Source organism: Catharus ustulatus, chromosome 11, assembly GCF_009819885.2.
Source record: "Catharus ustulatus isolate bCatUst1 chromosome 11, bCatUst1.pri.v2, whole genome shotgun sequence".
NCBI classification, from domain to species: domain Eukaryota; kingdom Metazoa; phylum Chordata; class Aves; order Passeriformes; family Turdidae; genus Catharus; species Catharus ustulatus.
The window spans coordinates 7,360,319-7,386,118 of record NC_046231.1 but is presented as its reverse complement, the minus strand read 5'-3'; the positions used below and the strand labels follow the sequence as shown (position 1 = coordinate 7,386,118).

At 46.6% G+C, this 25,800-nt stretch overlaps 1 protein-coding gene across 1 annotated transcript; it reads left to right on the top strand.

The window, feature by feature from the left end:
* Positions 1 to 5,361: 5,361 nt before the first annotated feature.
* On the top strand, positions 5,362 to 25,279 carry VSTM2B (V-set and transmembrane domain containing 2B). The gene is made up of 5 exons (XM_033069522.2): positions 5,362 to 5,835; positions 6,450 to 6,634; positions 8,191 to 8,220; positions 9,130 to 9,559; positions 24,567 to 25,279. Exons 1-5 carry the CDS (start codon positions 5,763 to 5,765, stop codon positions 24,653 to 24,655), a joined length of 807 nt encoding a protein of 268 aa, XP_032925413.1. The 5' UTR covers positions 5,362 to 5,762; the 3' UTR covers positions 24,656 to 25,279.
* Positions 25,280 to 25,800: the final 521 nt, after the last annotated feature.

The following is a 25,800-nucleotide window of genomic DNA, read 5'->3' as shown; positions in this document are numbered from 1 at the left end:
TGAGGTGCTAGGAGTTCTTTGAGATCAAATATATGTTGGCTTCCTATGTGTGAGATGTTATAAATATCTGTGAGCACAGTGGGAAATACAAGGTATTGGCAAACTCAGTGGTATTCTCTCTTGGACTTAGATATGGTGATCTAATATCATTCCTAAAGATCTTGGTGTAAGTTAAGCATTTTACTCCCAGGAAGTAACTATACTGTGTAGGTAGAGACATTTCAAAGTAAAAAAAATTCACCTCCATTCTGCTGGGCACTGCTGGGACATCTTGAAGTCAGAGCTTCTCATGGTAACGTGGAATTTTGGCTGCTATTCTGTATTTAGCATACTTCTGCAAAGCAGGGTATTTTTTCTAATTCCCAAGATGGAGCTGAGTTGGCTTTTACTCCGCTCTGCCTCTGGGTGATCCACCCCATTCAAGCTCTTCCCAGTACATGTGCTCAATCCCTTTCGTATGCAGGGGTTGCACTGAGCAGTGGAGGAGCAGCAGCTCCCATCTGCTGCAGGTTGAGCTGCCAAATGCCAACCCCACGTGCTGATGGACCTGACAGATGACAATTTGTACATTTTCTTTTCATGCCATCTTATATTCCTGCCTGTTAGGCAGACAGCATCATGTCTTATTAAAATAGGCTATATGTTATAAATTTCAGATGCATTTTACAATGTGGAATAACCTGGCTTTCTGATTGTCTTTGATTTTGTTGTAAGCATGGTATACTAGAATGTGAGATTTTGTTGCATTATTATGAGTATGTTGTCTTCTCTTTCTATGTTTCTGCATGAGTGTCTCATCCTGTTAGATCATTTAACAAAGAATGTCAGATAAGAAAGCAAAAGTAGAAACTAAAGTTAATTAAAAATGCATTTGCTGCATAAAGTGAGAAGCCTGCCTGGCCAGAATGCAGAAACATGCTTTCTACCTTAATCAGTTTCATGGAAAGTTAAATGGAGTTTTGTGGTGGAAATGTCACTTGTTGAGAGTAAGGATAAATAAACCAAAGAGGTAGCACAGCCTGCCAGTTTTAACCCTGAATTTCCTCATATGACACCAATCAGCTCTTTCTCAGATATTGTGTTAGACCCCTGACTATCACCTGGATCCTGGAATAACTTCAAGGCAGTGCAGTCCCTGCTTGGAGATGGGAAATAGGAAATTCATAGTGTATATTGAAACCAATCCAGCCTTGAACTTGCAGTTTTTATGACCTTTTACAAAATCCTTCCAGGAGCACAAATATGTTGTTCATATTCGACCAGGCCCAAAACACAGCTTGTTTTGGACCTGATCAGGACTGGAATTATGGGGGGTGGGGAGAAGGCAGAAACAAGGCAATTATACCTCTTGATTTGATGTTAAACCAGTGACATTTTAAAGGCAACCAGGGTGGCAGTTGCCAGGCTGTTTTTATGAGCTGCTCTGAGAAAGAAGCTCCACAGTGAAGGTCACTGTGCTGGAAGCAGAGATATGAACATTTTAGCATCTCTCTACTTTTGCTTTTTTGGGTCTCTTTCCATCTAGTATTCTCTTCCACCCCTCACCTATTCTCTACAGCAAATGCAGCTTGCAGAAGCCCCTCAGCATGCCAGCAGCATGCTCAGGCTCCAGGGAGGCACCCTGAGCCCCAGAGTGTGCTGGATCCTCTCCTGTGAGCTGTGAGTGACAGCCCTGTCTGCTCCAGCCCTTCATGTCCACAGGGGTCACGTGCAAAAGCATTTCCTTTCTATGACTAGAAGCAAAATTGGCCCCTGTGACTACAAAAACATGTCAGTCTAATGAGAAAAATGAGAAGGAAAAAAACCTGGCAAAAATCTAAGAATAGAATGTTGAACAGGACTTATTTCTGCCAGAGGATTTAGAGGAGAGATGAATATTATTTAAATATGGTAGGAATAAGATGTCACATCAAGTATGTTACAGTGCTTTTACACCAGCTCAAAGTATGTCTCATCCCACATGCTTTGTGTGTGTAAATTTGGATGTTTTTGCAGCTTTCTCCTTTCCAAAGGTAATCTGCACTGCCCTAATTTCTGGGTGGATTAACTCCAAACAGGAGTGAAGGCTCCTCAAGCAGCCATTAGAAAGTATTTTGATCATTCAAATAGAGGAACTTCTAGTCATTTAAAAATATTACAGGGAGAATTTACAGACATTCTTAAATGTAATCAGCTACTCAGTGCTGGAACCACTTAGGGGATTTCACAAGTTCCTGTAAAACACAGTCCAGCAGCATCAAAAGAGATCTGCCACTACCAGCCCTGAGAGTGACAGTGTCTGCCTAAAGCACCAGGCACTCATCCATCCCCTGCTGGGGTCAGTGGTGCTCCTGCATCTCACACCAGGGGGTTTGGGTTAATAGTGGAGCATGAAATGGGATCAGAGGCGACAGAGATGGCTGTCCCTTCAGGAGGAATTCTGCTGGTTTCATCCAATGGTCCCTTCAGACTCCTCCTGGCTTACCTGGAAGGGTGCTCACAAGTCAGGGAGGGGACTTCAGAGCTTTCCCTGCCACCACCCCCTCAAGGATTGCACATACACCTGTGCAAAGCGATGGAGAGTCCTGTTACAGAACAAACGCTCCTGTGTTTTTGGTTTCTCCTGCATTAGATACATTAGAGGGATTTTCCTAGTCAAATCTGATTTGGAAGTGGAATGCTATGGAAATGCCATAGGATTTCTCCATAAAAACAGCCAACTTCAGTTAGCCAAGTGTAAAATATTGTTACCTATCTGCCATACAGACAGCTGCAGCTAAAAAATAAGGTCATCAACTAAACACAGCCTTTAAGCACCTGAATAGTTTCCCTGATTTCTGAGAATTGCTGGATGATGCTGCAGAATCAGCAACGGCAAAGTGAGCTTCTCCCTGTGACATTCCTGCCATTCATCACCTGTTTGGGGTAAGAGTGCAGGCAGGTGAGAGCTTGGGCTGTTGAAGTCCCTTTGGCTAGCAGGATTGAATCAATAAATGACTTCAAATGTTGTTATGATCCTAAAAGCAGGATGATTTGCACAGAGTACTTGCTAGTGAGGGTAGAGCACCATAGACCCTCATTATAGTTTTAGTAGAACAGGAGAACATAAAGTCTTGAATTACTCTAACTTAAGATTGTGAAAAACACGCTCTTGTGTTTCTTATTCCTTACTTTAATTGAACACAAAGATATCAGCACTTCAGTGTCAGCTGCTACACATAAAATCAAACTTGGAGGGTAGTAAATACAGCAGAACTGAAGGTTTAGTGTTATATATTGAGAGAACCATTCAAGATAGAATTGTCTTAACCAACACTACTACTAACAATAACAACCTTAAATTTATTAAAATAGGACTAAGCTTAAATGCATTGGCCTTTCCTTTTCATTTTTATTACGTATTTTTTATCTCTAAGAAACAAAACTCACTTAACATAAACTGGGTATTTTCACTTTCCCAGCTGTTGTAAATTTTCACAATGTTGCAATCTCAGAAGAAATTTTTAAACATCAATTTTAATAAAAACTTGAGTAAAAGTGTTCAAAACATGATTTGTCCCTAGTCATTTGATATAAAAATTACTTGTTTTGATTCTGTTTATCCAATAGGAGCTTTCTAATCAATCCTTGTGCAGAGGACAAAGTCGTGGAATTGCCTCTCTAGCAGAAGAACAACTTAACCCGTTCCTGGGATTTGACTGAAATACTTGTGCTGCTGAGCAGAGTGGCTGCTGGATTTACTTCCGTGGGAGTGTCTGTCCTGATGGCCTTGCCCTGCCTTCCTCATGGTAGGTGGAGCACTGCGTGGGGACTCTGGCAACGTGACAAAAATCCCCCTGCAGTGACAGGTGGCCTGAGGCCACATGTGAAAAAAGGAAAAATGCTGGATGAAGCACACTGAGCTTTTGGGTAGAAAAGCAAAGTGTCAGTAATTATTAGATGATTTAATTAAATGGTGTGTACTAGTTACTACAATAACTTTCTATGATTGGCGGGGGCTAACTCCACCTGCCTGGGGAACTGGGCCCTGCCTGGGGCAGGATTTTAGCTCCCAGTAACCAATCTGGAGAAAGGCAAGTTGCTCTATGGGCAAATTGTCATAGACCTGCCAGAGGACTGTCACAGGATTTAAGTCATGGTAAGATCAGTAGGAATGGCTGAAAATTTCTCTGAGGAAAAAAAATTTCAGCAAGAAATATCGATTTGATGCAGTTTGGGTATTCTTCAAGACAGTGTGAATTTTACTGGAACTTCCTGAAGGAAACCTTGCAAAGGTGGGTTTTCCTAGCAGGGAGCCAGCAGCTGGCAGGGTCCAGCCTCCACCATAGATTTTTCTGACGGGACAGGGAGGTAGCTGGGGAGCTAGAGACTAGATCAAAGCTGGTCTGATTTAGTTATTCAAAAAGTGAATGTTTCCAAATATTTTGTTCCATAGAAATCTTCATGTATCCAGCTAACACATCACCCATCTTTTTTATGGTATAGAATGAAACCATTAAAAAAAGAAAGTAAATTTTCTGCAGATCTTAAAACACACGTCTCAGGCCATCACAGTGACTAAATAAAGTTGTGGCTGAACAAAATGGTGACTTTTAATGGAATTTCCGAGGGGCAGGGGGGGAGGGCAAATGTTTTAGAGCACCTCAAATTTATTAAAATACTGCTCCCTCGGATTGCTTACTGCTAAAATCAAATTCTGCTTGTCATTTATACTCACTGTAATGACTTTACTGATGACTTTTGACGCTTCTGTTTTTTAATTGGGACATTTTCCTGAGAAACGGCTGATCCATGGAAACATTTGTTGTTATGATACTGTTTTCTACATCAATAAGAGTGGAGTTTTTTTTCCTTGATGTATTTTAACAAGTAACAAACACAGCGAGTTCGGAAGCGTGACAGCAACGGAGCAATCCGCCGCGGGCACGCACCCAGGAGGAGCCCCGGGCGGGGATGGGGATGCCGCAAACAGCAGCGGGTTCATTGCTGCGCGCTCAGGGGCTGCACAGGTACCCGCAGCGCCAGCGGGGCCGGAGCGGAGCGGGACGGGCAGCAGAGAGCCCGAGCGGCTCCAGGGTCCGCGGGGCTGCGCCGGGCGGGGCCTGGCGCGGGGGGCGGTGCGGGGCGCGGGCGGGGCCCGCGGGGCAGCTGCGGCCGGGGCCGCGCATCCATCGCATCCATCGGCTCCATCGCATCCATCGCATCCATCGCATCCATCGGCTCCATCGGGCATATCGCATCCATCGGCCGGGCGGGGACAGGCGCGCTCGGGCTGCCGCCGCCTCCGCCGCGCAGGGGCAGAGCCCGCGACGGGCGCACGGCGGGCGCAGCCCGGGCGCAGGAGGGGAGGGAGGGGAGGGAGGGGAGGGAAGGGAAAGGAAAGGGAGGCTCGTCCCCGCTGCCGCCGCCCCGCTGGACCTCGCGGCGAGCTCCGGGCGCGGAGCGCTCCGTGGGATGGGGCTCGGAGAGGCGCCCGGCGTCGCCTGCTCGCTCTCGGGCTGCGGGAGCCCCCGGGCAGCGCAGGGCAGCTGAATCCCGCCCGCGGGGGAGCGAAGGAGCGGGACGCGATTTATTGCTGCATTCCCAGAAACGCCGCTTCCACCTGCGAGCGAGTTTGAGCAGCCGGCTGTGGATTTTATATTTGCTTCTCCGCAAACCGAGGTTAGCCGGGAGGCTTTGGCTTTTTGGGAAGGAGCCCTGCCCCGGCCCGCTGTGTGCGATGGATTGAGGCGTGCCCGGCTGCGCTTCCAGCCAGGTCTCCGCCCGCAGCCCACATAGATGCGATGGAAAGTCGGGGGCTGTTCTGCACCCTTTGTTACCTGATGTTCAACGCTCCTCTGCTGTTCATTGTCACCGGTGAGTAGGAAACTTCGGCCTCTTCCCGCGGCGATGCGCCGCTCCGGCCACAACTTGCGGGCGGGAGGCAGCGGGGCCGTCGGGGCTGCGGGGCCGTCGGGGCTGCGGGGCCGCCCGTCCGCACGGAGCCGCGGCCGCCCCGCTGCTGCCAGGCCCGGCCTCCCCGGCGCGTTCCAGCGCGGGGCTGGGGGCAGGGAGCTGCCCTGCCCGGCGGGCTCTGGCAGAACAAGGTGGCACTGTTGGGCCGCAGCTGCCGGCGGCGCAGCGGAACGGAGCGGGCAGCCCGGGACAGTCCCCGCGCCGCTCGGCGGGAGGGCACAGAGGGGCACCGGTGGCCCTGGATCGAGCCGAGAGCTTTGTTAGAAGGATCAGGGGGTTTTAAAGTCCTCTGCAAACTTTCCACTGAAGCCGGGGCTGCAGCGTGACGGGGGCCGGCCCGGCCTGCCCCGGTTGCACAGTCCTGGATGCTCTGTGGTACCTGGGCTCCAGCAAACCTGTGTCGTAGTCAGCGCTGAGCTCTTGAGCTGAAACAGCTCACATTAGACTGAAAAGGATTGATCTTGTCTTTTAATCTCTCTTTAACCACCCCTTGTAACTCTATCTTCCCCTGCCAGCTACCTTTACTGAAGTTCCCAAAGATGTGACTGTTAGGGAGGGAGATGATATTGAGATGCCTTGTGCTTTCCGAGCCAGCGGATCCACCTCTTACTCCTTGGAAATCCAGTGGTGGTACCTTAAAGAACCAGCCAGAGAACTTGCACACGAATTAGCCATCAGTGTCCCCGGCAGCAGGAGCAAGGTAATACATTGCTATGGAGACATATATCTTCATCAAATGCAACATGCTTAGGCAGTGATCAGAATAAACTCAGCATTCCCAGAGTGTTTCCTCTGCCCGGTGCCAGCCACCAGCAGGAAAGATCAGTGTGCCCTGGCCCTCCAAGGAATGCAGGAGTACAGGGCACACACTTCATGTCAGGAAAAAACATCGGTGCTTTAAGGACTGTAAACAGAAAATGATAAATGTTCCACTGCAAAATCAGCAATGAGGTCCCACGAAAAGCTGTAGTATGAAGTGTGGGCAAGCAAAAACCAGTGCTTCTGTGGACTGAGCTAGGAATCACTGTAAAAGGTGGGAGAGCCTCTGCTCACTGACAGTGCAGAGAAATGCTCGAGGGATACACCTCTCTGTTGGTACATTAACGTGGTATCAGTCTGCATCTACAAACACACAGTTACTTATACATGTCCACACTTGTGTCCGTATCTGAAGCTCAGCAAGATGTTTTCAGTCAGATGCAGCAATTAAAATGCATGAGGCAGAGTTAAATCTTGCATGCCTTTTCCCCTCCCCCTAGGAAGCCGCTTGGTGTGAGGGTAGGCTTTAGTCTAAATTTTTCAGCTGCATTTCCCCAGCATAAGCCAGTTCATTCTACAGCCCCGTCACCAGAGCAAAGACAACTTGCAGGTGCCAAACGGGGCTGTGCAAGGAGTGGGGTAAAGCAGGACTCTGAGGCTGTGTTGCCCTACTGTGCAGGACATGTCATCCTCTCCAGCCCCCGTCATCTGCGCCAGCAGGGTGGCCCGCAGCAGCCTCTGTGCCTGTGCCAGCTCCCCTCTCTGTGGCACGCTTGTTTTCCTGCAGAGCTCAAATAGAGATGCAAAGCATATAGACACTGAGCTAATGCAATGCCGCCTAGCTGGGGAAAGTGTAAGTCAGTTGTCAGACTGGGAAATAAATCGCTTGGATTTAAATGTCTTCTTTAACCTTATATAAAAACTGTGAGCTGCTTTTACAATAAATGATGACAGAGCAAGCCTGGAGAATGATGACCATCTCCCTGAGAGGCGTATCAGTGAGGTCTGAGGTATCACTTAGGTTTACAGTGGTTGGCTGCAGACAAAAACATAACCAAATATGAAACCTGCTGTGTGATACCTGCTCCCAGGGTGTTTCAGGACTGAACTCTGCCCTGAGCCATGCAGGATCCAGCTTGCCCAAGCCCTTCAGTGCTGTGCTGCTGGTAAAGCGTCTTCCCCAGTGTTTGTCAGTGACTGTGAGCAGCAGAGCATGCAACAAGCATTTCTTTGGCTGCTGTTCACACTCTTGGGGAAGGCAGCGCTTCTGTGGGGCAGCATGGGAACTTTACCAAAACAATCCCCCCGGCTGAGCACTGGTTTGCTGCCTTCCCTATCACCTGGGGGACTGCCTCGGGCCACACAAGCTGTGTGAATGGCAAGAAGAGAAAGTTACATCTATCCATGTCCTGTCCTTCCGCTGGGGTGGGAATATGAGCATCCTGTTGATGTGCTGGCAGTGCTAAGTCTAATTGCCCTTTTTTTCTGTTCTTTTAGGTAGCAAATAAGGATGCAACCAAAATCAGCGTAAGTGCAGCTCGGAACGGGTGCACACCCCTCCTCCCACGCTCATGGGATTTAGTGCATGCCCCCCTCATTTCCTGACACACGAATGCAGCTGGTCTCACTGGCAGCCGCGCTCCTGCAGCACGGCGGGAGTGTGGCACGTTTCCCCTCCTCAGTGTGCCGTGGCTCAAGACGTTGTTACCATCTGTTGCTGGTTTTGCAGTCACGTCTCATTCCTTGCAAATCCAGAGGAGGTGACGCTTGCCTTCCTTAGCCCCGTTGGAAAAGGACTGTGGGCCAAATCAGAGAGAATCTGCTTTTTTCCCCAGCCTTGTGCAACCCGCTGTCGCCTGAGGGACCCCCCCTCTGGCTGTCCTGCAGGAACACGCCCCTTTGCCTCGGCTGCTGCCCGGTGTCTCTCTCCGCGGTGCTGAGCACTCGGGGCAGCTCCCGGAGCCAGCCAGGGGCACTGCGGGACTCAGCTCCCTGCAGCCGGACAGGGGCACTGCGGGGCTCGGCTCCCTGCAGCCGGCCAGGGGCACTGCGGGGCTCGGCTCTCTGCAGCCGGCCAGGGGCGGCCCCGGGGGCTGAGCTTCCCCCAGGGGAGAGGTGGGGTTCGGGGCGGTTCGTGAGCTCTGGGACTAGCCGAACCTGGGACCGGCCTGGCGGCCAGAGAACACCCGCAGGGGCTGGGGGCAGAGAGCTGGTGGTGACAGGTGGGAGGTGGCGTGGGAACGATGGGGACAGGGGCTGGTTCTGGATAGCCCCGCGAGGAGGGGCTTTAGCAGCGAGGTGCTGGGCTCGGTGTCCGCCGATGTGGGGAATCAGCCCCAGCTCCGGGCTCTCGGCAGCAAGGCCAGGGGCAGGGGCCGGGGGCGGGCGGGGTCGCTGCCGCCGCTGAGGCCGTGCCGGCCGTGCTCTCTCTTGCAGACCGTCCGCGTCCAGGGCAATGACATCTCGCACCGGCTGCGCCTGTCGGGCGTGCGGCGGCAGGACGAGGGCGTCTACCAGTGCCGCGTGTCGGACTACAGCGACGACGAGACGCAGGAGCACAAGGCTCAGGCGCTGCTGCGCGTCCTGTCCCGCTTCGCCCCGCCCGACGTGCAGGCGGCCGAGGCGGTGTCGCACATCCAGAGCGGGGCGGCCCCGCGCCGCCACGGCCCCGCCGCCCGCCCCACGGCCCCGCCCGGCCCCGCCAAGCGCCCGCCGCCGCCGCCGGCCCCCGCCCCGGGCGGCACCGCCAGCGCCACCGCCGCCACCGCCGCCACCGCCACCGCAGCCTCGACGGCCGCCGCCGCCGCCTCCTCGGCCTCGCCGCCGCCCGGGCAGGCCGCCATCCTCCGCCAGCAGCACGGGTCAGGTAGGGCGGGGCGGGAGGGCACGCACGGCTCTGAGCCCCGGCGCTGCCGCTCCTTGCGGGCCGGGCGCTGTGAGCCCTCACCCGGGGCGGACTCTCGCTGCCACGCTAAACTCAGAAATCGCGCCCAGGCCTGTTGGCAAAGCGTGCTTAGGCTGTGCCAAAGGCCGGGAGTGGTGCCTTGCTCCAGCTTGGACGGGAGTGAGCACAGGCACGGGGCTGGGGAGATGGGTCCGAGTGCAAGACTGGGATCTGCATCCCTTTGGTCGGTGTGGTGAGAGAACGTTCAGAACCCCCTCACAGCTTTTCGGGTGCAGTGTTTGAAACAGCAGCTGCAGCCTCAGGTGAGAGAAACACCATAGATGTTCTGCAGAGAATTTAGATTTGCAGAGAATTTAGATCAGCGAGTGGCTTACAGCGCTGGTGGTCCCAGGCAGATGCGAGGCCTGTGCAGAGCAGGATGCAGATTCAGAAGGGAAATGTCAATTGCTGTGTAATGAGCTCCACATCTGAATTAATGGCAGGATAAGAATTGGAGATACAGTGCTCTATAATGTTTTCCAAATGTAAACATCATGCTAATACTGATTGCCTATCAGTTAATACTGTATTAAGTTATTAATGCCACATTACCATACTGCGGTTTGCCAGAGAAGGCAGTTACAAACCTTTATTCATCCAATGACAGGAATGTCTGGGACGAAGAATATAGTCTTAAATCTGCATTGCAAAAGTGTTTCAAGCTTTAGAGGTGTGGTGCTGCTCTGGCTGGGCTTCAGCATCCCTTTCAGCCACTGTGACTTAGCTAATGTTGAACAAACGTCCCTGCCAAGTCATCTGTGGAAGAAGGGAAACAATTTTATGCCCCTGACTGTGCAGGGAAGGCCCTGAGCTTCCCTCTCTGTTGAGTCTCTTCTGACGCAGATTCGTAATCTTCACGCAGGGAAGTTCACACTTTTCCTGATACATCTTCACACTTTATGGCCAAACAGTTGCAGGTTTTGGCTCACAGTAATGGAAATCATTCCTATCTGGGTCACTGTGACCTGCTGGTGCTTTACAGGTGCTGTGTTATATCTGGCTACTACCTTTTCCTATTTTCTGAATAATTTAGTTTCTTTCTTCTATAGAAATACATGTGAAAGTTAGATTTTACTCTTTGTCATTCCCAAGACTAAGCTGGATTTTCATTGGCGTCTAGTGGAAGATAAGGTGACAATTCCTCAGATCTAACTATGGGTGTTTCTGGGCATTTAAAGAAGTTCATTTTGCTTTTGTCTGAATCCACTGACCCCAAGAAATTAAACCAGACACTGTAATGCTTATGATTTATCATTTTTTGTTTGGAAAGATCTGCCTTCCTCCTGGGACCCCAGGGCTGGGGGTTGTTGTCATGTTTCCTCTCCACTCTGTGACTGTGGGAATTCTTGCAGTGTTTTCCATGCTGACAGTAGAGGCTGGGTTTAGGACTTGCAGCACTGTGCACCCTGCCTGCTGAACCCAGAGCTTACGTGGTGCATATGAACTAAAACCAGGACGGTGGAAGTGCAGTGGGCTCAGTTCCACGTCAACAGATGGATGTGAGCGTGTGCCGCCAAGACAGCATGTCACATATGCCTGTTAGGGCAAGACCTCCTGCCCAGATCAGCTAAACTGCTGTCTGTCCCAATTTTTTACATGTCTGTGCTTTGGGATGTGGCACTTCTGCATCATTTCTAGGCTGCATTAAATTCTGAAAATAAACTGGCCTGCAGTGGAGGTAATAGAATGCTTTAAATCAGTGAAAAAGGTAGCAGAATACAGAAAAACATCTAGTGGGAGTCTCCAGGTGGAGACTGATGCTGAGAGCTACAAAACTGGCTAAACCAAAATTTGGTGCTGTGAGCTCCCTGCTGGGCACGCTGGTCCCTGTGAACAGTGCCACTCTGTGGCAGCTCCAGTGCTGGAGAAAGCCAAGTCAGACTGTTCCTGTACTGCCTTAATAAAGTGTAAACCAGCTTTTGTCCCCATAAGAGGGAGGTAATTCATCGTATATTTGGGTATGCTCCTCTTATAGAAATAATACCTTTTTACCCTGCTTGAATCAAGACCTCTCTGAATAAAAGGCTCTCCCTGGTTTATTGTAATTTCTGTACCTATGGTAGTTTGGAGCTGCCTGTAATTATGAATCAATATCAATCACAGCATGGCTTAGGAGATTGGCAGTTGAGGGACTTCACCCTCAAAAATTCCTGATTTGAGTGCCTTCTGGACCAGAACTGTCTGAGTCCTGTTACCACGGGATGTCTCTTTGGTTGCTTCTGCAAAGCAGCTCAGTCCCCATCTGCTGTGCATTTTAGAAAGACCGTCTGGGCCAGGAATTTGGTCTGAAGCAGAGAGACAGCTTGGTGTAGAGGCAAGAAGTCTTCCCTAGACCTGGATAAAATACTGGCATGGCAGTCAGTGTGATGAGGGCTTGCAGGAGTATCACCTGCTTTTGTGAGCAAAGGGAAGGCTGGGGTCTCCAGTGCTGCCAGTAAGGTTGGACAAGCACTAAACTTTCTTCAAAATGTTCTAAAAGAAAATGACATCTTAGACCTTCTGAGTTCCCATTTGTATGTTAAAGTGGCGTTCTTTAGAGCTACATGAGGTACAATGATTACTGATCTCCATAAAGAATGCAGTTACTTTACAGGAAATGGGTTTTTTCCCTTTTATTTGCTTCTGGGAAGTGGAAGCCCTGTTTCCAGTGCACACCCCCGAGGCAGTGTCAAAACTGGTTTTCCCCACAGTAGGGCCAACAAATCCAACTAAACCTTCAAGTGGTGTTTGAGACTGCAGGACCTAACCCTGTGTGGCTGTTTGAGTTACATCTGCATAGCAGCATAATGCATGTGCTTCATTATCCTGTTTTGAGCTCATACTGATAAGTACTTGCACCAAATCTGTGTGTAATAATTGAATAGTCTAACACATTTGAACTATTTAGCATTTCTAAGTCTTTTCATTGTACACAGGGATATTTCCTCTGTATAAAAGCAGAAATGTAGATGAATAATGTATTTGCTATCAGTGATTAAGAAACACCCTTATTTAAGACACTGGAGAGCTCTGCTTAAGACTGTGGCACTAGCTAGAGTGTCCTGCATGAATTGGCCTCTAATCCTATTTTCCTTGCAATAGAAACCTTCCCAATGCTTTCAGTGTAGTAAGAGAGGGCCTTTATGTACTTGAATTCCAATAAACATGATTGTAGATCAAATGCTACATTGGGATGTGCCTCCAGGGCTCTTGTTGACTTCAACTGCTGCCTCAGTCATGCACTGTGGAAAAGTATGATTCTTTACATCTTCTAAGTGAACTGAAACATGACTTTATTAGGATAAATGTATCTGTTACTGAGATTATCTAAAGAGCAGAGAGTCTCATCTGACAAACCAGGTATAAATAGAAAATCCATTGGTTTTGGCTGAAGTTTGTGTCAGCAGTATGGTATATAAGGCAATAGATCCATATAACTGAAAAATTTACCAATATGCCACAAATACTAGCTGCTTAAACAGAATTTTATCTGTGATGTTTGAACAACCATATAAAAACTTGGTGCTATGGTGTCATGAGTCAGAAAGGTTGCTGCTTGTCTGCCAGCAAGGTGAACTGAAGTGGAAACCTAGAAAATGGGATTTGGGCTGCGAGGAGACAAAGATCTGCTGGCGAGACCATTTTTAACACTATCAGAGAAGCAGTTGCCCATGTGGTTCTAAGTGAAATAATATTGAACTTTTAGTTTAAATGCTTGTACACAAATGGAATCTTACACTGTAGGAAAAAAACTGGGGTGAGCAAGTGAAAGTGTGCAGAGTCGTTTCTGTTTGGAAGTGCTCCTGGTTTTTACTGGGTAGAGTAGGGGGGCTGCAGGAGCATCACTGAGTGAAACACAGGGTATCTCTGTCTCAGGAAGTTGGTAGTCCAAGTGTTTGAGACAGATAAATGACCCAAGAACAATAACTGACTTTGTTGAGTCGTGTGACAGCTGTGAAATTAAATATGAAAACTTAATTTCAGATCTTCTAAATTTAAGTCTATTGCCTTAGTCGTGAGACTAACTTTGTCATCTGATGGTGAAGTAATAAACAAGGATCTTCATGCTGACCTCCTGGGAGGGAAATTGACTGTATTATATCCTTCCAAATGGTCTCCAAAATGAGTGTCTGTGTATTGGCTTGGGGGCAATTTTTAGCTTAACTTCTGAGCAGAATGTAGATCAGACATTACAGCTTCCAAATTCCCTTTTATTTGTTTGATCTCTAGCCTCAAAGCTCAGAAGTGAGAGCTTTAAATAAAATAAACAAAGATGGGAGTGTGAAACAAGAAACTCTAGCAGGAACACAGGCTCGTGTGTTATGCACAGATGAAGTGGTCACTGCAATGAAGAACATAAATCTGCACTCCATGCCTGTCCCTCCCCTCCCCAAAGCCTTTTATGTCTGAGGCAGGAGGAGCTCTGCTCCTGGGCCGCTTGGCCAAGACAAAGCAGCAGGTCCCAGCCGTGCAGCCCCTGTGCCCGCGGTGCTCAGCAGAGCAGGGCAAGCACAGCCAGCCCACCTGGGGCAGGAGGCCATGGGAGCCTCTCAGAGCTCTGCTGTGCACTGGGAAGCAAGAGGCCTGTGTTTGCAGCTCAGAGACAGCAGAGGAGGGAGCTCAGTGTTTTACTGCGTGTGCAGAGCTGTGTCTGGTTAGGGACTCTGTTGGTGGGGCTGTGGGTGGGTTTGGACTAACTTTGGGTGAGGGTTTGAGTGCTCTCCTGGCTTTGTCAGAGCTTGAATGACTCTCTGCTAGTTTGAGACACAGCCTGTGGAGCTCGTTTATGTTTGATAGATGAACGTTATATGAAATAAGAAAGGAAAGTCTGTGAGGCTGCTCAGCTCAGGCTCCCTGCCTTTCCCACTCAGTAATGTCTGTCTGCTCCACTCCCCTGTGCTTTTGATGAGACCATGTATGAGCTCCATTCTGTTGTTACTTGTAGTTAAATGCAACCTGGGTCACATCACATTTTCCTTTACATTAAATAAAGTAGCAAGACAGAGGCCATAACTGAATTATCAGGCTGACCTCCTAAATGTCACTGGATAATAAACATGCAAAAAGAATTCTCATTAAATACACATCACTAGCACTTTAATATCTAGGCAAATTAGACTGCTTTGGGGACAAGTGAGGTCAAATATCTTCCTTTGTGTCTGTGTAATATGGATTAATTCTCGAACTGGACAAAAGCACTAACTGCTGTACTGTGTCACCTCATTATCTAGGCCAGAAACAAGCTGTGCCTGGGTGTTTTTGTACTGTGGAAATGCAATTTATTTGAGTAACCTCCTTTCAGCGGTTCTGGCTTGTTCCCCAGAGGACAGACAAAACTGTACTAACCTATTCTACTCCAGCCTGTTCAGTGCCCTTGAAGAAATCTGAATATTATTTGAATTTCTTTGATATCTTTAAGTTGTAGATGAAAAAATCTTCTAAAAATATTACTAAACCAAGTGAAGGGGGTATTCCAGGACTTTTTAATGAATGTGGAAGCTGCAGCTAACACTGGTCTAGATTTCTATACAAGATTGATTCATTAGTGAGTGAAAATTAGAAATTTATATGAAGAAAGTGCACCCAGATGTGTTTTTGCATGAGCAAACAGCATTTGGGGCAGGAATATACATATAGTGCTAGTTCTTTATACATTATTTCAATAGATGATTTGCAAAAGGGAGTCTTAGTTTGCAGAACCAGCTAACTTTGTATCTTTGATGAGAGCAGTAATTGTAACGCACTCCCCACCTCTGCTATACTGGTACAGCTTTGCTGATGTCTAAACTAATGCTTGAGCTGTGTTGTCCATTTATATAGGTCCCTAACAGTTTAAAACTCAGCAGTTGTGGCACAAAGAAATGCCCAGCCAGCCTTACTGGTGCTGGTTATGAGAAGACTTTTAGTAGTGTGAGCTGTAGTTGGACAGCAAACACAAAGTAGCCTCTGCCAGGAAATGAATCTTACAGTAGCCCTGTGTAGGTGTTTCTTTTTTACTTAAGAGAGCCTGTCAGGACTGCATGGGCAATAAAAGGAGGCTGCTTTGGATTTTGATTTAACTTTGCTAAAGCAGTAAGAATGCTGTCAGGCTCACTACTGCTGTTTACTATGTGTTTTTTAAAATTAGATAATGGTAGAGCAGTCCCATATGTCAATAACAAACAGTTCAAGTAGGTTTGTATTGGAAAAAATGGGGTTGTCAGCAGAATGGTATTATTTGTCACAACAGCAGCTAACAACCAAGCACTTCATATTGCTAGGCTGTTATCAGCTGGGAGGCAATTTTATTAGCTGGAAAGAAGAGCAGTGTGGCAGAGCAGCAGAGGGGTCTGTGTGAGCCAGCATGAGGCTGTGTGTGCCTGGAGCAGGGGCTGTGTGTGCCTGGAGCAGGAGCTGTGCTCACAGAGCCAGGGACCCTGAGCATCCCCACAGCATCTGCTCTGCCTGCCCCTGGCTGTGCAGGGCACCCCTGGCTGTGCAGGGCACCCCTGGCTGGGAGCAGGACACCCCTGGCTGTGCAGAGCACCCCTGGCTGTGCAGGGCACCCCTGGCTGTGCAGGGCACCCCTGGCTGGGAGCAGGGCACCCCTGGCTGTGCAGAGCACCCCTGGCTGTGCAGGGCACCCCTGGCTGGGAGCAGGGCACCCCTGGCTGTGAAGGGCACCCCTGGCTGGGAGCAAGGCACCCCTGGCTGTGAAGGGCACCCCTGGCTGTGAAGGGCACCCCTGGCTGGGAGCAGGGCACCCCTGGCTGGGAGCAGGGCACCCCTGGCTGTGCAGGGAGAGGCTGTCACTGCCAAAGCAGCAGAGCACAGGCAGGTCTCTCATGCACATGGTCTTGTACACCTGTTGTTTTGTTACCCTGCTGCTGGGGTGTTCAGATGTGGGAATGCATCACCTCAGGACATGTGTTAGTGTAGACAGTGTGCTGTGCTGAGCTCATGGCTGGACTTGGTGATCTTAGAGGTCTTTTCCAGCCTCACCAATTCTGTGGTTCTAAGGGTAGAATTCATCAATGTGATGTAATCAGAAATAGTTTGCCGCTTTCTAATTTTTTTAATTGGCTTGTTAATCTGAATCCCTCTCACGGTGAGGAGCTGGAGATTTCAGATGTACAGAGGGTACTGAGGAATATCCCATGTCCATAGTTTTGTCAAATAACCCCTTTCTACCTCACTCTGCAAAGCTTGGCCTCCCTTACATCTAGGGCATAGCAGAGTCTCTAGTTAACTAACATCTAGCAAATATCAGTCATTGGAAATGTTTGGAGGGTCTGTATTTGTGGGTCAGTCCAAAACGCCACTGTTTGTTTACAGCAAAACAGTGATCCCTTCTTTATGAAAATCACAGGCTCTGCTTCTTTTCCAGGCACATGCTCTCAATACAGCCATTTTTCGTGTGTCATCATGCATTCTGCTAATGTGCTTACCTCTGTTATTTAAGTATGGACAGGATAGGGTTATTTTTCCAAAAAATCCTTAATCTGCACTTGCATCTGCTTAAGTTTAGTAATTCTGATTGGAGTGATAATTACAACTACATTGGCAGCTTGGTCCTAATGCTGATCAAGTGAAAAATACTCTAAAAACAGTGAAGTGAGGACCACAGCATCATTGTCTTTATTTCGGGGTTGCAAATATTTACCATTTGTATCAATTACAGAATGTGAAACCTGTGGTTCAATCCAGTGGGACTTTTATGGTCAGTCTTTTCATAAAGTTCCAGCCTTTGGAACTGTGTGACCATATCCAGCATGCCTGCTTTTCTGCAAGATGACTTTTTAGTCCTCCTACTTATAATGAAAAATCTGAGAGTATGGCCCAAACTTGCTTCAAAGCTCAGTTGCTGAAAGCAGTTCCCAGTATTCTTCATTGCCTCGTGATCTGGGCAGTTTGAGTTGTGCTTTTGCTACTTGTGATGGACATGCTCTGCAATTTCCCACATAATAGTACAGAAGAAGGAACTGTAGGTCTGGCTGCTTATTTACCACCTGAACTACCACTAATGCAGTTGCTTATTTTTCTCTGTATTTTAGTTTAGAATTCATTTTCCACCAAATTTCATTAGAAAGAGTTTGTATTGTTAATCGACTTTCAAGGAATGAATTAATGGTTCTTGGTTTTGTTAATTTTTGATCATGGAACTGCAGAAAATTCTGGAAATTAAAACAAACTCATAGTTGCATGGTTTGAATGTCTTAATAAGATGTTTGGTGAGGAGAGATCATCTTACCAATACCAAAGCAGAAATCTGTTTATGTGAGGGTAATACAAAGTAGAGACCAGCTGCAGGTCTTAAAAGAGGAAAGTTACTGGCTTATTTAAATGCAGACCAATAGAAAGTATTTAAACTGTATAATCCATATAGAATGAATTACTCATTTTAAGCATTCAGGATGCATTTCTGTTCTCCATTGACACTGTCTAAAGCAGTGTTTCTTTTTGGAGCTTGTTATAAATTACTCCTGGTGTTGTCTTGAAGTTACTCTTTAATTTATCCTGGATTTTTGGGGTGTTGAGTGGTTTGTTTGGTCTCTGCAGTGCAGAAGAGCAGCCCCTGAAGGGCCTGGCTCCCTCAGCTCAGCTGCTGCTCTGCTGGGCTGTCTGTGGGCCCTGCCTGCCTTCAGCACAGAGGTGTTCACAGGCACATGTAGTGTTTGAAGAAGCAGAGGGAGGCTTTGGTAAGAGTGCTGATTGTTCTGTACGCTTTTGGCTTCCACAGAAGGAAAATGGGGATATTGAGGGAAAATATTTCCCATATTGTGTTACCCCTATTTTCTTGTAACTTTAATAGGAGATGGTTTTTTGCCAGTCTGTTGGCAATGAAACTGCCTGTTTCTCTGGGAACCTAACAAACAGAAGTATTTCTCTATAAATGTAGAAGTATTTCTTGCTCCATAGCAGATATGCATTTCCCTACATTCATTAAATCCACCAGTTCAACAGCTCCTCTGTTTGTGATAGCTGTGGTTAATACAGAAGTGTTGTGCCTTTCAGACCTGCAGCAGATGTGGAATGGCTCAGATCAATTGTCCATTTAATCCTGTACCTCATGTCTGATGATGTCCTAACAATCCAGGAGAGGGAAGAGCCTCTGTAGAGGATAACAGAGCACTTGGCTGCTCTGTGTACCATCAGCAGGTTTGGCAGGGATTGCCAGCACTAACGTTTTAAGGAAGATTTGACCTTAATGAGTCTCAGTTAAAATGAGCTCTGTTGAGATCAAAATCCACCTCAGTGGTTGCAGGTGCCTTAAGAAACCCATCCCAAGCTCCTCTGCCAGTGCCTGTGTCTGTCCTGTCCCACAGGCACTCACACATTGACTTCCAGCAGAGCACTGCAGTGCTTCAGAAAATCAATACTGCAGAAGGAATATTTTTCTTCTCTTAGCTTCTTATCAGAACCAAACTTTTATTTCTACATCATTTCCTTGCATGACTACACCCTCCTTCATCGCCGTCCAATTTATTTGTTTTCTAATCTGTAGCCTTCCTGCTAGTATAAAAAACACCAAAGTCTAGAACACCAAATGACTAAAACAACAGTTTTCTGTCTTAGGTGAGCTTTTTGAGTTGTCACATCAAGAGCAGTCAAAATTAAGGACCAGGCTGCTATAAGAAATTGGTTTTTTCTCAAATGCACATGTTTATTGCTCTACCTATTCAGGAAGTTTGCACTATGCTGCCTTGTATGCAGCCTCTGTAGAGTTATCAAGCCTTAAATTCTGCCTCACCTCATTGTTTTCAGGTGAGTATAGCCCAGCATGTAAATAGATACAGGTGTGGGCAAGTAAAACATTTCAGAACTGCTAAATGCTCCAAATGGAATCTTATTTGACATATTTAAACATGTTGAGTTTCCAAAATGAGCACAGGGGAGGCTTTTGGTTAATCTTGTAGTGTGGGGTTTTGGCAATTCACCTCTAAGTATCGGCCTGAATATTGCACTGGATATCTTGTGAGAGAAGGCAGAGAAACAGTGGAACTCAGGTGTATTTGAGAAGACCTAAAAGGATGACAGAGTTTTACAAAACTCTGGTGGATGTCTCCTGGCCAGTAAAATTGCTTTCAGCTTTCTGGAGAGTTTGAGGCTCTGGTGTGGATAAGGAAAGTGAAATGAGTGCATGATCATGAAGGGTGTGGAGGGCAATGCTGATAGTTTCACCTCTGTTAGATTTACTCCTACCCTTAAAAACCTTCATGTCATGGATGAAGAAACAAAGCAGAATGACAAGCTTCTACCTGCATGGTTGGGTAGAAATAAAAACATATGCTGGCTTCTGTGAGGCATTTTCTTGAGATGAGTTATGGAAAGCTGTTCCAAAACTCAGCGAATCATAAATAAAAACTGTAGTGGGTAGAAAACTAATTTTGTCATCATGCCTTCTAGGCAGCTTCAGTGGTGAGCAGATCCCATGCAGTTGCTCATAAATATGTGGGAAGTCACCACTGCTGAAATTAGCTACACCAAAAGGCAGCTGAGGAGCTGTTTCTGGTTGTGCCTGGGCAGGATGATCCACAGCCAGCCAAAAGCCAGCAGTCATGGGCACACCATAGCCCAGGGTTTCTTCTGTGGTACCAATATTTCTTTGAACACCACCTCCTGTTCCATGCAGTGCTCTAAGGTTGAGCTGGGAGGGTCTGCCAAAGTCAGCCCAGGCTCGGCAGGCACTTCTGCACAGCATCCTGGAGAATTGGCTCTTGGGGAGGAGTGGGAATTGTAAGGCATTGTGTACAAAAAAAATCATAAAAAGCAAAAATGCAGTGTGTGGATTGTGCTGGAAGTACTTAAGAGTGAAGGGTGTAGACAGTTTATGAGCTCTTGTCTCAAAGTGTGGAATAGTTCTAATGGGGTGTAGCTTATTATCTCTTTGGTTCAGTAAGTGTATAGTGACTTTTGTAATTTCAATTAAAAACTTCTAAGAAGCTCTTAGGTCTGAAGTTGGGTAAATTCCCTTCAATTCAGTGTAAGTGCTCCAAATGTATGTCAGTGAGTGAGAATCTGTTTTATCTAGGAGGTTATTGCTTGTAATGATCCTTGACCAGCAACCCATGTAAAACCCATTTTTTCCCATGGATACCAGAACAAGAACATGTATCAAGCACAGTCTAAAGTTTCTGGACTGAGAGAATAATCAGTCTATATGGTCAGTTTGGTCCCTCACCTCTTAATGAAATGCAAGGTTTGAGGGCTTTAATTGGGCATTGTTCTGTAAGGAAATAGGCCAAGGCTAACAGGTCACTGCATAAAAGGCAGCACAGAGAAATGTCTCGTGGCACTGCCAGCCAGGGCCCCAGCTCCATCATCAATAGGCACTCACATTTTAGGTGTTATCTCATCTTTCAAGGAAAATAGGCTACTGATGTCTTTCAGCTTTTTATTATATGGGCCACTGCATTTTACCACCATCTCAGAAAGAGACATCAAAGGACTTTTCAGATTCTTTCTAGTAAGAAAAATAGGTGACTGCTGGAAACTGTGGGTTTTGACCATTGGTTAAATATAGCTTGTAAAAGAATCATCCCATTTTTTCTGGGTGTCACAAGTCACTTTGTTAATTAATGTTTGTTTTCAATTGAACTGTTTTAAGTCAAACTGTGATTAATTCTGGCATTAAAAAAAAATATTAAATAGAAAATTGCAGTAAAACACTATTATGTCATAAATGGCAAAGAAGGATGAATGATGCTAGAGAGCAATTCACCATACACAAAGAGAACAATTTGTTCTTGTTCTGCATGGTGTTAGACTTTCCCTTTTGGCCATGAGCATATAAATATTTTAAAAGCAAAGTTGTAAATCTGTGTAGTGATAAATAAGCTTGCAATAACAGAATATCAAATGAATATTCAAAATATCAGTGAAATGTTTTCTCGCAAGTGTCTGTAGTTTGCAAGTAACTGTGTACTCCTGATTTAGGTGTCTGGATAAGAAGCCTCTGTTCTCACACCTGGGTCAATCATGTGTCCAGAGCCTCATGCTCAAGCCCATTTTCTTTGTTTACATCTACAGATGTAGCAATTTATTAATTAAAAGTCAAGACTTCCACTACTGCATTAACAGCAGAATTGAGGACACTAAGTTCAGTTTGTTTATATTCAATGATTCAGGTTAACTTATCAGGGAGAAAATAGTGGAAATTATTTTTCTGATCTCATATTTAGAGGGAGGAAAATTCTGAAGTTCTGTGTGTCCAATACTGCCTGAAGTCTTAGAGTGACACTGAATCAGTATGAAAAAAGAAGCTTGTATGTGGTGTTCAGTAAGAATAATTGGTTTCAAGTAATTTTTTTAAAATATGTTTTATTTAGCTGCTGAGATTCTGTTAACAAAGTCTGAACTCACATTCTGCCATCAGAGAAGATGGAGAATATAGGTTAAAAACAAAAGTAGTTTCTACAGAAGGAAAAGTCAAAATTGGGACTGTTGAATTCACACTTTTGCATTGAAATTTAAACAAAAACTAGTACATAAAGGTAAAAGCAACATAGGAGTGATTTTGGTCAGCAGGCATGCAGGTGCTGCAAGGAGTTGTGACTAACACTGCTTTCCCTCCAAAGCAGAAATGATCCTAAGCTGGTGTTCCTGGCAGCCCTTCAGCACCGTGGTTGTAAGAGCACTTGAGCTTCAAGAGCCCATTTCTCCAGGTTGAGTTTCTCAGTGTTTCCAGGGGAATTCCCCCTCACAAAAGCACATCTTGCTGTCTGAGTAACTGGCAGCATCTCAGGCTTGAGTCCTGTTCTCGGAAAGAACAAGCTCAGCTCTAGCAGGGAAAGAATGGGTTCTGAGCACCCTCAGGTTTGAGCATAATAAATATCCCAGGCCAGCTCTTCCCTGCAGTGCTGGGCAGGTGTGGAATTGGCACAAGTTTGGCACCATTGAGTGTGTGCAGCTGCCAGGAGTGTTAGCTGCTGCCGGGCTGCCCCGGCCATCCCTAGGCTCAGGGGACAGTGGCAGCACGTGGGGACTGTCCTGGGCTGGCCTTCCTGCAGCTGTCCATGTCCCCAAAGAGAGGACTTCCCCCTCCTTGTAGTGTCTTTTTGCAATGAGTTGCAACTAACTCCTTTACCTGCAGGAGTAAATGGTGTTTGTTAACGATTTGTCAACTTTCAAAACAAAAATCCTGTATTCATCTTAATACCTTGCTGTTGCTTAGCAGTCCTTAGCACGTGTTTGAACATGCAGGGATTTAATTAAAACCTTAATAACTAAGTAATCACCACACAGTCTGGGCGTCTGTGAGATAGCACTGTGGGGACATTTCTTGAGTTCCTCAATTGCACACCACATTGCTATGTGCTACTTTTGATGCTGGGTAATCACACTCCAGCATTGCTGCTGAGGTGTATTGAGATTACGAGGCAGCTGGAGCAGCGAGCACAAGAGCAGTGCTTTGCTCAGGCACTGTTTGAGGCATTTCCTTTGATCATGCCACAGCTGGGAGACACTCACATGTCCTCAAGACCAAGACCAAAGTGTTCACATTACAGTGCTTGAAGTGTTTCCTCAGCAGAAGTGCCCTGATTACTTTTCCAGAGATACTGAACACAGAAAACTTATTTTTAAAGTTTTTGTGCTTTGCAAAGTGTCTCTTCTGGTCTGGGTGGTAGTCAGTGTTTTGGGCATCGATTACTCCTGTAGGCTGGGTGTTCAGCAGAGAGGAGGTCTCTCCCCAGGTGCCCCTCTGCACTTCAGCTGCAGGGCAAATTCCCCCTGACTCCTGCTTTTGCGTGGCAGTGTTCCACATCCATCACATCCATCCATGCTGGTGACAGCTGCACATGCTGGTCCTCTCATGGCTCAGGAAGGTGGCCCTGGGGGCATTTGGGCCAGGCAGCTGCAGTGGCCCAGCCTGGCTTGTCAGCATGGGCTGAGCTGGGCTCAGGAGTGCCAGGCACCCGTGTCCTGCCCTGCAGCTGTGTGGCTGTACAGGGCTCCAGGGCTGCTCCAGGGAGCGGGGCTGCTCTGTCTTTGCCTCTGCCTCTGCCTCTGCTTCTGTCTCTGCTTTTGTCTCTGCCTCTGCCTTGCCTCTGTCTCTGCCTCTGCCTTGCCTTTGCTGGCAGCACAGCAGTGACACTGCAGAGGTGGCACAGCAGAGCCTGGTGCCTGTGTCCTGCTCTCTTGGCTGAGTGTGGCCAAGAGACCTCGGCCCTCCCATGCCAAGGAGAGGGGCCACACCATAGTCACACAGCAAAAACCTTCCTGTATCTTTTCAGCACATGTCACTAGAAAATAAAAAAGCTGATGGAGTATCTGTGTGTGAATGATGTGAGGCAGGGACAGCCTGGGCAGCTGCAGCATGGACGTGGCTGCCCCTGGTCGCTGTGAGCAGTTGCCTCAGTGTGTCCTGCCCAGGGAGAGCTGTGTCCTGCCCCATGAGTTAGCTCATCGCTCTCCTTGGGACACACTGACGGGAACAGATGTGTTCCACACCCGACCTCTGCTTTTCTATAGCTCCTGAGCACATTTTTAATTTAAAATTCTGCTCTTTCCTATAAAAGGTAAAGAAGATGTCAAGGGCTTGCTGTTCCCATTCCAAATGAAATGGGTTCATGTCCTGTTAATCAAGAAGTACAGACGCAGCATTTGTCATTTCCCTTTAAAGTAATGGGTGGTTGATACCTGTCATTTCTCAAGAAACTATATACCAGATTATGGTGTATTTATAGAAATCTCAATTGCTGGTAACTTGGCTGAAGCCAAGTTTAGGCATACCATTAGTAACACATAATGAAATGACCTAAGTGGAGTCAGATTTGGGAGGGGGAGGAAAAAGCTATTTGAGTTGAATAGCTTGAGGATGCTGTTTTACTATTAAAATTAAGCTTCTGACCCCTGGCACTGAAGTGATAAAAATGAATCTTCCTGTATTTCTCTTCTGCATTTAATCTTCTATATTGGAAAAGATAAAAAAATCAAATCTCCTTCTCTCCCTTGTCTCTTTCTTTTCTAGGTACAGGACCTATTTATGCTACAGACCCACTCCTATACATGTCCCTGTTAATACTGCATAAGCTTGTACATTTATTAGTAAACCACTGACGGACTGCTCCCTCCACTCCTCCTCAGCCAAACAGAAAGGAACCTATTTAATAACAAACAAAACCCCTGACAAAGACATCCCTACCATTTTAAAGATGGACAGAAAGAGACTGAAAGAAGCATGATAAATTCTACATGGGGGGAAAAACATATTTTTGGGGATGCCACAGAAAAGTAAACTACATAGAATAATGCATCTAGTTTCCAGACTCTATGTTGTAAAGCCCTGCTCTGTGCATGGCACTTATGATTTCTCTATTTTAATGTAATATTTTTTCTTTTCTAAACCTTTCCTCTGACTCTTCATTTTGCACGAACTGTTGAGCAGTTATCTTTATGACAATATGTAAAGATGTTGGGTCAAACCCTTCCTAAGAAAGGAAATATTTTTAGTAGATTATTGTGTTTAGGTTTTTTTGGATTTCCTTTTTCTTTTTTAATTAAATTATTTCTTTTGGAGACATTAAAAAGGTACATCTTACCATAATTAATATTCACTGTCAATAATATTTATTTTTAAATGAAGATTGGAAACAAGGTAAGACATTTGTTTATAAACTGTATTGTATATTGCTGAATAACAGTTGAATAAAAAGATTTTGAAATAAAGTTTTTACAGATGTGTGTGCCTTTCCCTGTGTCCTGAATGTCCCTGCGAAGGCTTGATGGCTGCGTGCCTTCCCTACCTTGTCACAGCACAGAGACTTGAGGAAAGATGCAACACAAACAAAATAAAATTGAAATCAGTTATTTTTCAGACACCCTTACCTGATGCCAAAGCCCGGAGCAGAACGTGCAGGGAGCCAGTCCCAGCCTGCAGCTGCCTTTTCCTTGGTGCCACCAGTCAGAGATCTGCCAGAGATCTGGGCAAGATCTGCTAGATTGACAGTGGGACAGTGTGGCATTCAGTGTAAATTGCTTTGGTTTGCCTGAGGCCTCTCTGAAAAAAGCGAATCAAGCAGTGGAAAATCAAAATAAATTATGCTGGAATGTTGTGTTCCCTAGTTCCAAGATTTGTTTAAAATATATTCAGATTTTTTAAAATGCATAATTGTGCCACTTTTCCAGGTGAGCTTTCTCTAAAGGAGCTTTTTTAGAGTAAATAGAGTAGTTATTTTTCTGTTGCAGAATGCTTGTTTTTCAAA

What these genes read in the sequence shown, in the direction of transcription:
- VSTM2B (XM_033069522.2), top strand. Translation starts at nt 5,763, where the DNA reads ATGGAAAGTCGGGGGCTGTTCTGCACCCTTTGTTACCTGATGTTCAAC. An exon ending in TCTGCTGTTCATTGTCACCG is followed by an intron (nt 5,836 to 6,449) that starts GTGAGTAGGAAA and finishes TTCCCCTGCCAG; the next exon opens with CTACCTTTACTGAAGTTCCC. An exon ending in AGGATGCAACCAAAATCAGC is followed by an intron (nt 8,221 to 9,129) that starts GTAAGTGCAGCT and finishes TCTCTCTTGCAG; the next exon opens with ACCGTCCGCGTCCAGGGCAA.